Source organism: Branchiostoma floridae, chromosome 9 (assembly GCF_000003815.2).
Source record: "Branchiostoma floridae strain S238N-H82 chromosome 9, Bfl_VNyyK, whole genome shotgun sequence".
Classification (NCBI taxonomy): Eukaryota; Metazoa; Chordata; class Leptocardii; order Amphioxiformes; family Branchiostomatidae; genus Branchiostoma; species Branchiostoma floridae.
In genome coordinates, this window is record NC_049987.1 from 21,984,786 (window position 1) to 21,997,909 (window position 13,124).

Here is a 13,124-nt window from a genome sequence, read left to right on the forward strand (position 1 = left end):
TGCAGAAACATAACATAAGGACATTGTTGTTGTTCACCTTGTAGCAGGGTTTTAGCTAGGATTTTATTATTATAGGGGTTACAAATTTCTTAGTGACTGAAAGTCACAAACACAAGTACTGTAGGGAGGTCCTGGGACATCCACCTTCCCTGGTTCGGTGTTTAAGAGCATTTTAAGTTAAAAAGGTGCATTTTAAGGTATCCAGAGGGGCAAAACTACTGTCAGAGAGGTCACAGTTGAAGGGTGTGACCCAAGTGACCTGTTGGCATCCCTGGTCATGATCAATCAGAATGTTATGCTTGTCAGAGGATCTGCTCCCCAGTGTAAGGGCTCATCAGGGTGTCCAGTGTGTCCAACTTCTTATTTTAAGAACAGTGTGTCCAATTGACCCCTGGATGCATGGTTGGCTAAAAGCCTGCCTTGTAGTGCCTAGTGGCACACAGGGCAGCAAGTTTTCTTTCTGTTTCAGTAGTGGCATACGTGTATATGTTAACAGGGAGGGGTTGCTAGCCGTTCCCCTTTAACATGCCAGATCTAGAGGCACCTCCTCAAACACGGGACGCACATTTTACTTCCCATCTGAAAGAAGAGTACAGCCTCAACTGAATCATCATGTCCTAAACAGGACTGAACCAGGGTCTGCCGGTTACCAACTGGTAACTAGAAATATCCAGACACTCAGACAAAGACAAACATGTACACACACACACACAAACACACACACACACACACACACACACACAGAGACACACACACCACAAACAATACCTCCATTTGTCATGGAGGTAACAACTAAACCATCTGACCTCTGTGAGCAGCGCCATGTTGTCCGTCCACTGCGCTGAAGGTCGCGGAGAGAAGGAGAAGGTCACGTCCGACAGGTACCTGCTCAGACAAATATACAAAAAAAACTTCTTCTTTTCTTACGTTTAAAAGTGCCCTGAAAAAAAATCTCATAAACCACTCTAGATCCTTATAGTAATCTCATATGGTCAGTTATTATTTTATCTCAAATTATTTTTCTATCACTATTTGATTGTCTTTTTGTATCATTATCACATCCTAAGTGTTACTTTCCTTTGTTAATTATTGACTACCATACATTTTGTTTAGTATAGAGGAGGAGTATAAGCTGTTTATGGTTTTCCCCTCCTCCTGCACCTGTAGTGCTTTTATGTATTCTTTTCTGTATTGTTTTATGTATTTTGTGCGAATAAATAAACAAACAAACAAAGAAACAAACCTGTTCAGAAGGTCGGGGCACGCCTTGAGGACTCGGATAACCAGCTCCGCCTCCAGAGGGTCTCGGTTGGCCTGTCTTAAGTCTAGAAGGAACTTGTGAAGGACCGGGTTCATGTTCCTTGAAGAAAAGAAAGAAAAATAAACAAATAAATAAGCAAATAAACAAGGATTGAGAAGAAAATATTAAAGAAAATATGTATCAGCTAACGTAGTAAATTGAACCAAAAAGCAGCATTTACCAGTCATTATCTATGAGAACGTCATTTTTTGGTGATTAGGTCGGTGCCCATCACCAAAGCCCTTGGGCCACACACTTCTTGACCTCACTTTTTATATGCAAAAATCCAACTGAGTCAATATGATTTTACCTACTTTGCACATCTAAAGTCATCTAAAAAATGCAAGGCCTTAACAATGATAAGAGGCATGTCTTACTTTCCTGAGGTGCCCAACGTCTTGTCGTGAAAGTTGATGCCGTTTCTGAAGTCGCAGCTCAACTCAAGGAGGAACTCGTGCACCTGCTGTCTCACAAGACGTCTTCCTTCTTTCTTCCGCTGTGCTTCAGGCATTTCCTGCGAAGGTCAAGACAAAATTTGACAATTAAAAATTTAAACAACTTTAATTGTGGACTCAACCTTAATTTGTGGAAGGTCCTAGGCTAGGTTGCTAATCATTCACTCTCACTCCCTCCCTCCCTCCCTCACTCATTAATTTCTTCCATCTTCTTGGAAGTAACAAGAAAAGACAGATACCTGAGTCCCCTCGCTGACGGAAACGTCCACCCGACCAGTCCAGTTATAAAGCAGAGCCAGCTGGTGCAGCGCCTGGTTTGTGAAGAGGTGAATCTTCGCAGTTTTGGACACAAACTCACTTCTCACCACCTGGGGTTAGATATTAAAGACTTATCTTCAAATTCAGACACAACAAAGATTCAGATTCAGCTTTATTGGTCCTTGACATGGCAAATGACATTATAAGTGCCATATGAAATGCGCCAAGAATTACATTCCATAAAATCCTTGTTGTTACAATCCACAAACATACATACATAATCACATTGCATTTACAGAGGAAAAAATCAAGGAAACTTGACACAAGTTTGAAGCATAGAAATGCAACATTACACAATTCTGCTGGTCTTTTAGATTATAATGCTAAATCGCCTTAACCCGTGGGGTAGCCTTTATCCATTCATTGTTTTTAAAAACAGAGCATTTAGGGATATCAAGTCGATGGACAGTGGTTTCAAAATGCAATATTTTGAATATATTCCAAGGACTGGACAGGAAGGACGTCAGCCTAGCTGACTGGACTGGCCGAAAACCGCCAGAAGTGGAAAGCACTTGTGAACAGTCTTACTGCCCCTGTGGCCACCTGAGCTACGGGACTGATGGATGGATGGATGGATGGATTCCAAATCAAAACCACTCTCCATAAAACCACTCTCCATCTACTTGTTATCACTAAATACATACAGGGCTCAAAATTCATTTTTGGGATTAGGTGCACTGGTGCACCCAGCTTAAAAAATTGGGTGCACCAAAAATTTTTGGATGCACCACTTAGATTTAAGTAATAACCTAATGATAAAACTTAAAGCTATCAATATCTTAAACAATTACCATGACAGACATTTTTATTATGTGGGCGAAGCCACACATTTAGTATTCTCTACAGATATTCCACCCGACCTATCAAAACTCAGAAAAAATGGAACCTGTAGCATGCAGTCCACGTTTCCAGCTTTTTGATTGGCTAACATTCTGACTGCCTGGTGGATACGTCAGGGGTAAACCTATCAACGCACAGGTCACAAAATGGCACTCGGCAGCGCAGTATCACAAAAAGTAGGGGTAGAACCGGTTACGGGGCCGAAAAACGTTGAAAATGCAGCAAGTTCAGAGCATCTAATTGGCTAAATAACAACATAAAAATGCCCCACAAAAAATTATTCTAGTATTCTGTCCAAGTTTTAGTGAAATACCTTCGATTATAAGCGAGAAAAATAGCCAGCGGAAGCTCGCAGGTTTTTTCAAGCAACGCAATACACTTGTGCGCTCGTAACATGTAGCACTGGCTCAGTGGGATTATTCACGCGTGGTAAACCAACGCTCCGGGATCGAATCCGTGGACAGACAATGTTTTTTAATTTTTTTTCTTTTTGCTGCATTTTCGCGAAAATGTTGCCTTTCTTGTTGCTTCTTTTCCTGCGATTTTTGCTTTCTTTTCCCTTCGCCCACATCCTGCATTTTTTTTCAAAAATGTTGCCTTTCTAGTTATCTTCCTAACACTTCGATGGCAAGAATATGATACATACATAAACCTATTTGGGTGCACCTGTGCACCCACAGAAAATAATTGGGTGCACAGGTCCAATTTTGGGTGCACCTAGGTGCATGCGCACCCAGTATTTGGAGCCCTGACATGGCTTTTAAAAACAACAGATAGGTTACCCCACAGATAAAGGTGAACTAGCATTACATCTGCTTGGTGATCACTCCAAGCTTAAACTCACCATGTCCCTCAGAGTAGTCAGGAGGAGCTGGACGGTGGACAGGTGGTCGCCTGGCAGGTTCTTAAAGATGCTCCTCATCAAGTCTGAAGAAGATGGGCAAGGAAGGGCAAGGTCAAACTGAGGTCAAACAGGTACAATTATATTATATCACTTATCTATTTTAGACTTCATCTTTTTTCATCCTCAAAGTCAAATGAGGTGAAGAATGATGACTTTTCAAGTAGCTAGCACGCGCGGATCCAAGGGGAGGCGCGCAGGGCGCGCGCCTCCCCCTTCAGCTGGCAAAAAAAAAATGGCAAGATAAACCAAGGCTACTAGAGGTCTTCGGAAGTTACGTCAAGAATATTGACAACGTCATAAAACTAATTCGCTTATTTGAAAGGAGATTTTCTGGTACTTATTTAGAGAAACTTACAGTTTGCAATTACTAGTGGGTCTTTCGAGTCACGTAAACATACGGTAAAGGCCCGGGGACGGAGCGCGGCCGCATCAATTTCTCCCCAAGAAACTGGTGGGTCGCTGTAAGCCAAAATCGGCGCTCAAAAATATAGAAAGAGCGTCGAAATTTTGTAAGATCTCCAGAAAATCAGCGGAAGTTAATTATTTTTGATGAGCTGATGATTTCTATCGTCCGTCATCGGCTTAGAGAGACGCAACCCGCCTTGGAAAATCGGCGTCGTGCGCCGACACCCCCCTCCCCACTCCAGTTCTGATCAGTCGCCGCGGTGACCGTGCTGACGTTTTTGTTGTCATTTCCCTCCGATTTATATAATAATCGTCATCAATTACCACCGCAGAAGCAAAAAGAGTCCGAAATATATGCATTTTCAAATGCGTAAGACACTTTTAAAATCGTCTCCGGCAAGCCACTCAGATCCCACGAGATTTCTATGCGATTTTATAGGAGCGCGAGCCGCTTCATGGAGAAAGGCAAATCGGCAGCCAGGTACAAATAATTTTGCGATATTGTTTGTGTAGCGTGGCATCATTTATGAATATTAAGAAGGAGGAACTATCCTTCGTTAGGTTTGTCCTCAGTTGTAGTTGCTAACAATAGTAAAAGATGTCCCTGAAGTGAACTAGACAGCCACAGACATGACAAAAAGTTAGTGTTAGTTTGCTTCTCAAATTTGCTCAGATATGGCTCTAAAATGCACCAGAGAGCCTCTATTTCTTATAAATTTGCTGGGGGAGGCCCCCCATGCCCCCCCAACGAGAGGGGGGAACCCCCCTCTCGTGCTCTCCCCCCGCGCAGCTTGCGCTGCGCGGCCGCGGCCGAAGGCCGCGTCATGGTGCGCGCCCCCCCCCCCTTAGCAAATTTCTGGATCCGCCAGTGGCTAGTTTTGCCAGGGTTCTCGCAAGTGCAGTTGACCGAAGGAGCCGCTCAATGCTGTGATTTGGGCTCCTATGCTGTGGGGCTTTTCTGTCCTTTTGTATAAAAGGTAAAAAATTGAATCTATTTCATTAAATTTGGCCTTCTAACTGCCCCTTGCCCCTCAAAACAGAGGAAATAGCATCTAGAGGGTATAAATGTCAAAATTTTCCTGGAGAGCATACCCCCAGACCCACTAGGATCGCTGCGCCTTCGACAGGATTTCTATTCAAAATCAAGGGGATGGACAAAACTTTCAGGCTAACTAGAACACTGTTATTTAAAATATTCAAAATATCTATGTTTAGCTTATAGAATTCAGACTCACAGACCTTTATACTGCAGCAGCTGCAGGACAACAGGTTTGTCATCGGTCAGGAGGAAGGACACCACCAGCCTCACCACACAGGCACGGACGTCCTGGGGATGCAAAAGTTTATGTTTTTCATTACAGGCATTTATTTATTTTGTTTATTTCACCGTGGTAGCTCTCTCAAAGTGTCTACATGTATGTACTAATTTTCAAGGACTCTCTTGGACATATCAATATTATAGATATAAAGGGCAAAATGAGAATATACCTTGAAACATAAATAACTAAATAATGGTATAAAAAGTGAACCAATATCTGAAGTCCCATCAGCAAGTATTCATAACCTCTAAGGAAAAGGTTAAGATTTAACCAAAAATATTGAATAGACTTACAGTAGCTTTAGTATCAAAACACTGGCTAAAGCAATTATATTGAATCTGTAAAACTTTTTGAGTGCATTGGTCACCTGGCAGTTTCCATACAAACCTGAGGTACTAGTAGTGAGAGAGATCATGTTACAAGCTTCTCATAGCTGACAGGTATCACATTACCTTCTTGTCTGCCCTGTTAAGAAGCCCTGTGAGTGTGGGTAATGTGGCGTCTACCAGACGTAGCACGTCCCTCGCAGCTTGGGCTCCGTGTGATGTCATCGCAGTCAGTAACCGGAGGGTAATTATCACACAGCTGTGGGGAAATGAAATGGATTTTGAAGTCAAAAAATCTAATCAAGATCTCTGAATACATGAATAGAGAGAGCTGATTTATCTGACCACAAGCCTAACAGTACAGCTTCGAAACCTGAGGGCAAAATACTAGTGTTCACCCAAAAACATAAAACGTGATTGAATATAGGAGAATTACCGGTATTTTTACCCAACCTGTATTTATTTACTCACTTTGCTTATGTTTTATCGTCTCTCAGAAACCTTCCTCAGTGCTTCTCGGTTGGGTAAAAAGATTTCTCCTATATTCTACATACTATCATAACCTGATGAAATTATTTTCAGAAATAAATCGTGATCATTATCATGATCATTGGAGCCAAACAACCAGAGCTAGAATAAAACAAAACAAAACAAAACAAACAAACAAATTCGAGTCCAGCCGGGACTTGTTACTTGTGACAAACAAACAAACATCCCCACCTTGTATTGTTGAAAAGTCTGAGCATTTTGATGAGGATTTCGGAGTACTGGTGCGAGAGTTTCTGCACCACGTGCATGCTGGGTATGTGGAACTGAGGAAGGTCGACTGAACGGACCAGAACTGCCTCCAGACAGCGGAAAATCAGCTGGACCTGAGGTAAACAACAACAACAAGGTCAAACAACAATGAAAGTACACAACGAGGTCTAATAGTGTTATATACAGTGGCTACGTATGTAATAGTGAAGTGACAGGACAAGGACCTTTGTAAGCAGTCAGAAATTTGCAGAAGGAAAACTATGGGAGCTAAAGATGCAAAAAACAGATCAAAGCAGAATGCAGAAACTTCTGCGGTGATTTTATATTCGCGGTTTTCGCAGTGGCCGCTAAACCGCGAACTTAAAACCATCGCGAATATTAAAAAAACAGAATATGACTACAGTACAGTACTGTAAATAAGTTTGTGGGATGGCGCTACCGCGAATTCAAAACCACTGCGAACACTCCATTTTCTCGCTGCCTTGAAATTAAATCCCTGTGAACTTAAATGCATTTACAGTAGAGAGATTTGAGTGTCTAGACCACTGCAGCAGTAGAACACAGTGGACTTATTTTACAGTAATAGTGTCCTAGTCTAGCCTGAGTGCCATCATCCATTGTAACCTCTGGCTCAATTCTTTTAGCAAGTAAAATTATTGAGCCAGCAGTTACTACGGAGGAGAGTAAATAGCAGAGTAGGAAGTATCTTGATCTTGATCTTGATTGAGTACTGGACAACGCCCCTCAGTTGGGGCAAAGCGTCCAGGGAGAGTGCTGCGCCTTAATGTCCCCTGAGGCGTCGGAGAACTGCCTCCTTGAACTTTGGAGCGTCTGTGATCTCCGTGACCTCGTATGGTAGAGAGTTCCAATCTCTCACGGTTTGTGGGAAGAAGGAATGTCTGTAGCAGTCTTTGTGAAAAGGTAGAGCCTTGTAAGAATTTGGGTTTGAGTGTCGCGATTGGCGCGGTACAGGCTTTAGATGAGTTTCGACCGGTAGGGCTACTTTATGATGTCTTGCTTTCTGTAAAATTGTTAATCTATTTGCTGTCCTTCTGTTGCGTAAAGTATCCCATCCCAAATCAGAGACAAGTTTAGTGACACTGTCATAACTATGATACGAATTTGTGACAAATCTGGCCGCTCTTTTTTGAACGGACTCTAACTTAGCAATGTGCTCTTTGTGGTATGGATCCCAGGCAGCGCTGGAATACTCTAAATGTGGTCTAACAAGGGATGTATATGCATTTGTTTTGACTAATTTGGGGCAGTTATAAAGATTGCGTCTCACAAAGCCTAACGTCTTGTTAGCCTTGGAAGCAATGTACTGTATGTGTTGTGACCAAGAGAGCTGGTTATTGAGTGTGACTCCTAAGTATTTGTGGTTGTTAGTCTCGGCTAGAACACGACTTCCTAGTTTGTAGTCATAGAGTTTAGGTTTACGTTTGTGGGTATAACGCATAACAAAACAGTTACATTACAAGTACATAAATGCAGAAACGTTCGTGGTACTTTTATGTTCGCGGTTTTCATGGTGGCCACTGCGAACTTAAAACCACCACAAACATTTTCCATTATAGTATGTGACTACAATTTATGCAAAAGACCCCGCGAACTTAAATGAATTTACAGTACCTCATGATCCAGGGGCTGTTCGTCCAACAGTTTGAGGATCTCCGCACACTCTGGAGACGCCTGGAGGAAGTCTTGAACGATGTCTTCCGTCTCTTCGATATCTTCCTGGTTCTTACAGCTGGCTACAAACTTCTGTAGACCTGAGATTGTTGTAAAACTTTGTTATGGTGCAATAGTCTAAACCTTAAACCTGTAGATGCAACTTTTATAATATAGGCAATTGTACATGTGTATGCATCGCAAGGATACGTTCTTGTTATATGTAAATCTACCATCAGGGTCGCTTTACAAAATGAATTTCTAAATTTGATGGTGCCTTTCATCAACAATTTTTTTCACCTGGTCTGGCTGGAAAGGGTGGGGGGGGGGGGGCATGAATACATTTGTTAGGGCCTTATCAGAAACAACATTCTTCTTCTTTCGGTAGGGCTGCTGCCCTCATGGTGTTGAGGTTAACATGTTACATGAAGTTTTTAATTCGCTCGACGATCATGTCGTATTTATGACTTTAATACTGAACTTCATCAAGTTCGCACATGCACATGTTACAGAGTCTATACACCAACAATCTGTTCCTCTTACCTGCGATTCTTTGCGTCTTGTCTTTCAGCATGGTTCTAAACATCTCCACGGAGAACTCGGTCTTTCCATCCTTCAGTTTCTTCGCCTTGCTTTCCCCCACTCCCTCCTTATCGCCCGATTTTCGCTTCTTCATCTTGCGATCTCGCGTTCCCCCCATCCCTGCTTGCCACACGTGTGCGATCGACCCGGAAGTAAACATTCCGCGACCTGACACAGCCGTCGCACAACTGCGACACCTAGCAACTTTTATACAAACTGCAGTAAGGGTTACCCAAGAAAGCTGTTCCAGCAATTTCAAGCTGTCCGTTAGCATGAAGGAGGTTATATCCTTCTTAAAAGTAGTAAGTATTCCACCATTCTTTTAGCTTAAACGTCACACCTAACGGTACCTTCCATAATTTTGTACACGTCGTATATTTCATTCATTGGAGACTGATGAGGAGCGCTCCTTGCGCTTTTCTATATTACTGCAGCAAGTCAAAGCTGCCTATTCAACATGTGATTACTACAACCATGACAACTGCAACAACGACGTTGACATTCAACGGAGGAACAGCGTAATGCAGGTTGCGTACGCTTTGTTTATCCAAGGAGGTTTTAACCTCCTTGGTTTATCATATCATGCCCTATTAACGTTTCTCTTTAGTATTTAGTTTGTTAGAGTTGAGTTCATCAGACTACTGGTGCCCGGTTCCACTTGACTTTAGGCCTATCTCCAAGTTCACCTCACTGTCATTGGGCCCTTGGCGTTCCTTGTGACCAAAGACAAAAGGTCTTCCCAACCAACCTCTGCTTGGAGAGTAAACCTTTTATTAAACAGGTACTGATATTCATATAACTTCACCTTATCCACATGGTAACCTTTAAAAAATGCAGTATTCTTTAAAACGGACACAAATAATACCCCACAGATAAAGGTAAACTAGCATTTACAGGTTCATTATTATGTATCTCTTATGAACTGGGTAGACCAGTAGAGCACTGCTGCAATCCAGAGCCCAACTGTTCTCCACCGGTAGATCACAAACCCAGCACCACTATTATATATAAACCGTTGCTCAGAGCCCTTGTCATGGTCAGTTTGGGTTTGGCGGCGCTTGAACCCCACTGTTACACGTTTATGAATCGGGTAGAGCACTGCCGCAATCCAGAAGTTCGGAGCCCAACTGTACTCCATCTGTCATCAGCACCAGCATGTGAACAGGCTCCCCGGTCTCCCCATCAGGGGCTTATCCCTGATACAAGGTGGGGAAAGCTGCCCTCACCACATCCTGGCCATAAGTCTCGCACAAATCTACCACAAATTTCAACTATTCCTTCCTCCTATCTGCCCAGGAAGTTGTTTTGTCTATGGTGCATTTGTGACCAGGAATTCTGCTAACGTAGCTAAAGCCCCTTAATTCACAAACGATGATTGTTGACCTAAAGGTTTTACTGCAGCTGTAACAGAATCTATTGTCGTATATTTAAGAGAGTGGAAAACAAAACATATAACATTCAAATATAAAGGATATGTCGAAGTTTGGATAAAAACCAAATCTTCATCATCTTCATAATGTAAAGGCTACAGATTTCCAGTGTTAGTGGTTGTACAAGTGAAAGGTGGAACTTTATATATTATCATTGTCATTGAAGATAAACTTGATAGTGAATGTTTGTAGTGAGTGATTTCAGGCGAGTCAATAAAGAGATGTATACTGGCAAGTCTAGAAAAATGAAAGCTCAGTTGACTTTGTGTAATAATAATTACCCAGAAGATTATGTTAGACATGAGACATTTAATGTCCAAAAATGCAACATCATCAGTTGTCAGTTCGAGAAATGCATTAATTTGATACTTTCTTGTGATTGAACAAAAGTGGTACCACGACTTGCATGTATCAGATCACACATTATCAGAATTGTTCGAAAGGAAATGCCTTAAAGTCCGGCAAAAAGTAATACTAACCCATGGTTGGCATGTTTAAAAAGATCTATAAAGGTTAATTGAATTGAAGTCAAAAGTCAAGGATATCTAATAACCGGGCACAATCCTTGGTATCAGTGATATCTAAGCAGCCAAAAACAATGCGGCTTTCAAAGATACAGGATACTTAATTGACACTGTGAAAAAAGTGTGAGGACTTTTATAAGCTTGTTTGAGATCTTAAAGTTATGTACAGAATTTCATCAGATTAAAGCACTGAAGAGAGGCAAGATGTAGGTTTGTAGACATTCTAGTTTACTCTGTTTGCTGTACAAGTGCACTTAATTTTCTTTATTCCGCAAAACGAATTTCCTGTCCCTGGCCCAACAATTGTGGTTAAATCAGGACTGTTTCCAGCTTTGATTTATCCCCCCCCCCCATTATTTGCGAGTCCAATTGTTGACTTTTTATTGTTGAAAATGTTATTTGAATCTTACAAAATCAAATTTACGGCAGTTTTAAGTCATGAAGTTCAGATTTTGAAGTGAAATTGTCGTCCCTCCTAATTTTTAAAGAAGAAAAAAAGTTTTTGTTCTGGGACGGAGGTAGGGGTCTTGGAGACAGTCTTTGGCAAATGTCTAGTGGTTGTTGGTGATTTGGTCCGACTCCACAGCTGCGTTGTCTGAGAGAATCATTTTGTTGTGTCCAGAGGTTTTGTTGTGACTAGGTTTCGCTCATAGAAATGAGAGTGAAGAAAGAACCTTTAGACAGCACCAGGTGATGGTGAGAGGGGGGTGCCATGTCCTGTCATTTATCAGAAGTGCGCAGAACAGATGTGTTCGCAGGTGATGAAAATGTTCAGTGAAGAGTGTTGAATGATTGTGGCTACAGAACATGACATCTTTGTCTATCTTGTTTGAGTTAATTCAGATCCACAATTTAGCTTGAGGTTCTACTGTTGTCTTGTGAAAGAACTTTTCAATCTCGGCCAGATGTATACAGCTCAGAAAATGACTGAGATATTCAGTTGAACAGTTAATGCTTTGTTTTCATGACGCATTTCCAGATAAGCATACATATATTTTTTTTTTAAATCAGTGAGCCAAAATTACATTGGTGTCGCCAAACACCCCACTTTCTCCTTACCTACAAACTTAAGACATTTACAGGAGTCTCAAGAACCAGGTTATCTTATTGCAGAAGCCCAGACTTAGCCTCTGTGTTTACTTGGATGCTAATGGTGCCTGCAGTAAAAACAAGCACCAGTGTGTATTTTGTAAACAGAGGAATTCTAATGACAATTATCGGCCATGTCACCATGGCTGATAGTACCACTGCCTACATGTAGTACAGAGTTTGTTTATACATGCTCACATGAGAATTACTGATATAGCATGGATAAACTAAACAGCTGTCAACACATTCAATTGAAGGAAAGTGAAACTTTTAAGGGCAGTCTTTGTGGCTTAGGTTTCTTTGAACCGCTATGATATGAGGGTGAAGTGGTGAAAAATTGTACAAATTTTAATCTAGATTAGCAGATTATTACAATATTATTCTTTGAGTGGCATAGAACAATTTCAGTTCCAATCATATTGAAAAAAAAAGTGATAACAATATATTTTTTCAAATTCCTAAATAGTAACCTTCACAGGAAATACTAGTAAATAAAAGGATGTTCTGTCTGGTGTAGTACTAGTAGCCACAACAAAACAGTAGGGTGTCAAACCAATCACTACAGTTTTTTTTTTTTTTTTCAGTAGAATGGGACTTTTTTAAATCAACAGAACATAACTCTAGAATTTACTTTGCAAGTTTGCAAAGTAGGTGAGTTTTCATTTGTCTGGAACTCCTTTTTCTATATTCATGTTTTTCACTTACTAATAATCAGGAAAGTCATCCCCGATTTCATAGACCACAAAATGCCATGTTTTTGAAGAGATGCTAAGGGGCCTTGTCTAAATCAGCAGCCACCTGCAGGAGGCTAGGGGGCCTTGCTCCCCCAGGCAGCTCACCCCTGACTCCCCCTCCCCTGATGGAGGACCGTTACTAATCCATTGGTAACGAGCCTGGTAATTAATATGTTCCAACTGGTCTGGGGGTGGCTCCAGCTGGGTAACTGTCAACCTGTCCTCACTCATCCTACTGGGGTAGTGCAGGGGAAGAGGGGGTTACATAGAGGGGAGGGGGTTGGTCTGTGTCCTGAAGAAATCTTTGAGGGTCACTCGAACTGTCATCTAAATGTATATCTGATATGATATGATATAATAGAATATGTTCAACTGGTTTGGTGGTGATCTCAGCTGTGAATTAACTCATCCCTCTGTGCTGCTGTTGGATGGGGGTCACTTTGAGGCAGTCACATTAGACACGGCCCG

The 13,124-nt window shown here is 41.6% G+C and overlaps 2 protein-coding genes and 1 long non-coding RNA gene across 3 annotated transcripts; all 3 read right to left on the reverse strand.

Annotated features, from left to right (window-relative positions):
• Positions 1 to 534: 534 nt before the first annotated feature.
• On the reverse strand, positions 535 to 1,811 carry LOC118422310 (nucleolar pre-ribosomal-associated protein 1-like). The gene is made up of 4 exons (XM_035829828.1): positions 1,678 to 1,811; positions 1,244 to 1,360; positions 807 to 885; positions 535 to 579 (listed from the first exon to the last, which is right to left on the reverse strand). Exons 1-4 carry the CDS (start codon positions 1,809 to 1,811, stop codon positions 535 to 537), a joined length of 375 nt encoding a protein of 124 aa, XP_035685721.1.
• Positions 1,812 to 1,993: 182 nt separating this feature from the next.
• Positions 1,994 to 6,080, reverse strand: LOC118422555. The gene is made up of 4 exons (XR_004831930.1): positions 5,994 to 6,080; positions 5,462 to 5,549; positions 3,758 to 3,840; positions 1,994 to 2,123 (listed from the first exon to the last, which is right to left on the reverse strand). It is a non-coding gene; the product is annotated as an uncharacterized LOC118422555 (long non-coding RNA).
• An 83-nt stretch (positions 6,081 to 6,163) lies between these two features.
• Positions 6,164 to 8,973, reverse strand: LOC118422311. Its single transcript, XM_035829830.1, has 4 exons — positions 8,825 to 8,973; positions 8,259 to 8,415; positions 6,588 to 6,739; positions 6,164 to 6,176 (listed from the first exon to the last, which is right to left on the reverse strand). The coding sequence occupies exons 1-4, from the start codon at positions 8,971 to 8,973 to the stop codon at positions 6,164 to 6,166; spliced, it is 471 nt and encodes a 156-aa protein (XP_035685723.1).
• Between the last annotated feature and the right edge of the window lie 4,151 nt (positions 8,974 to 13,124).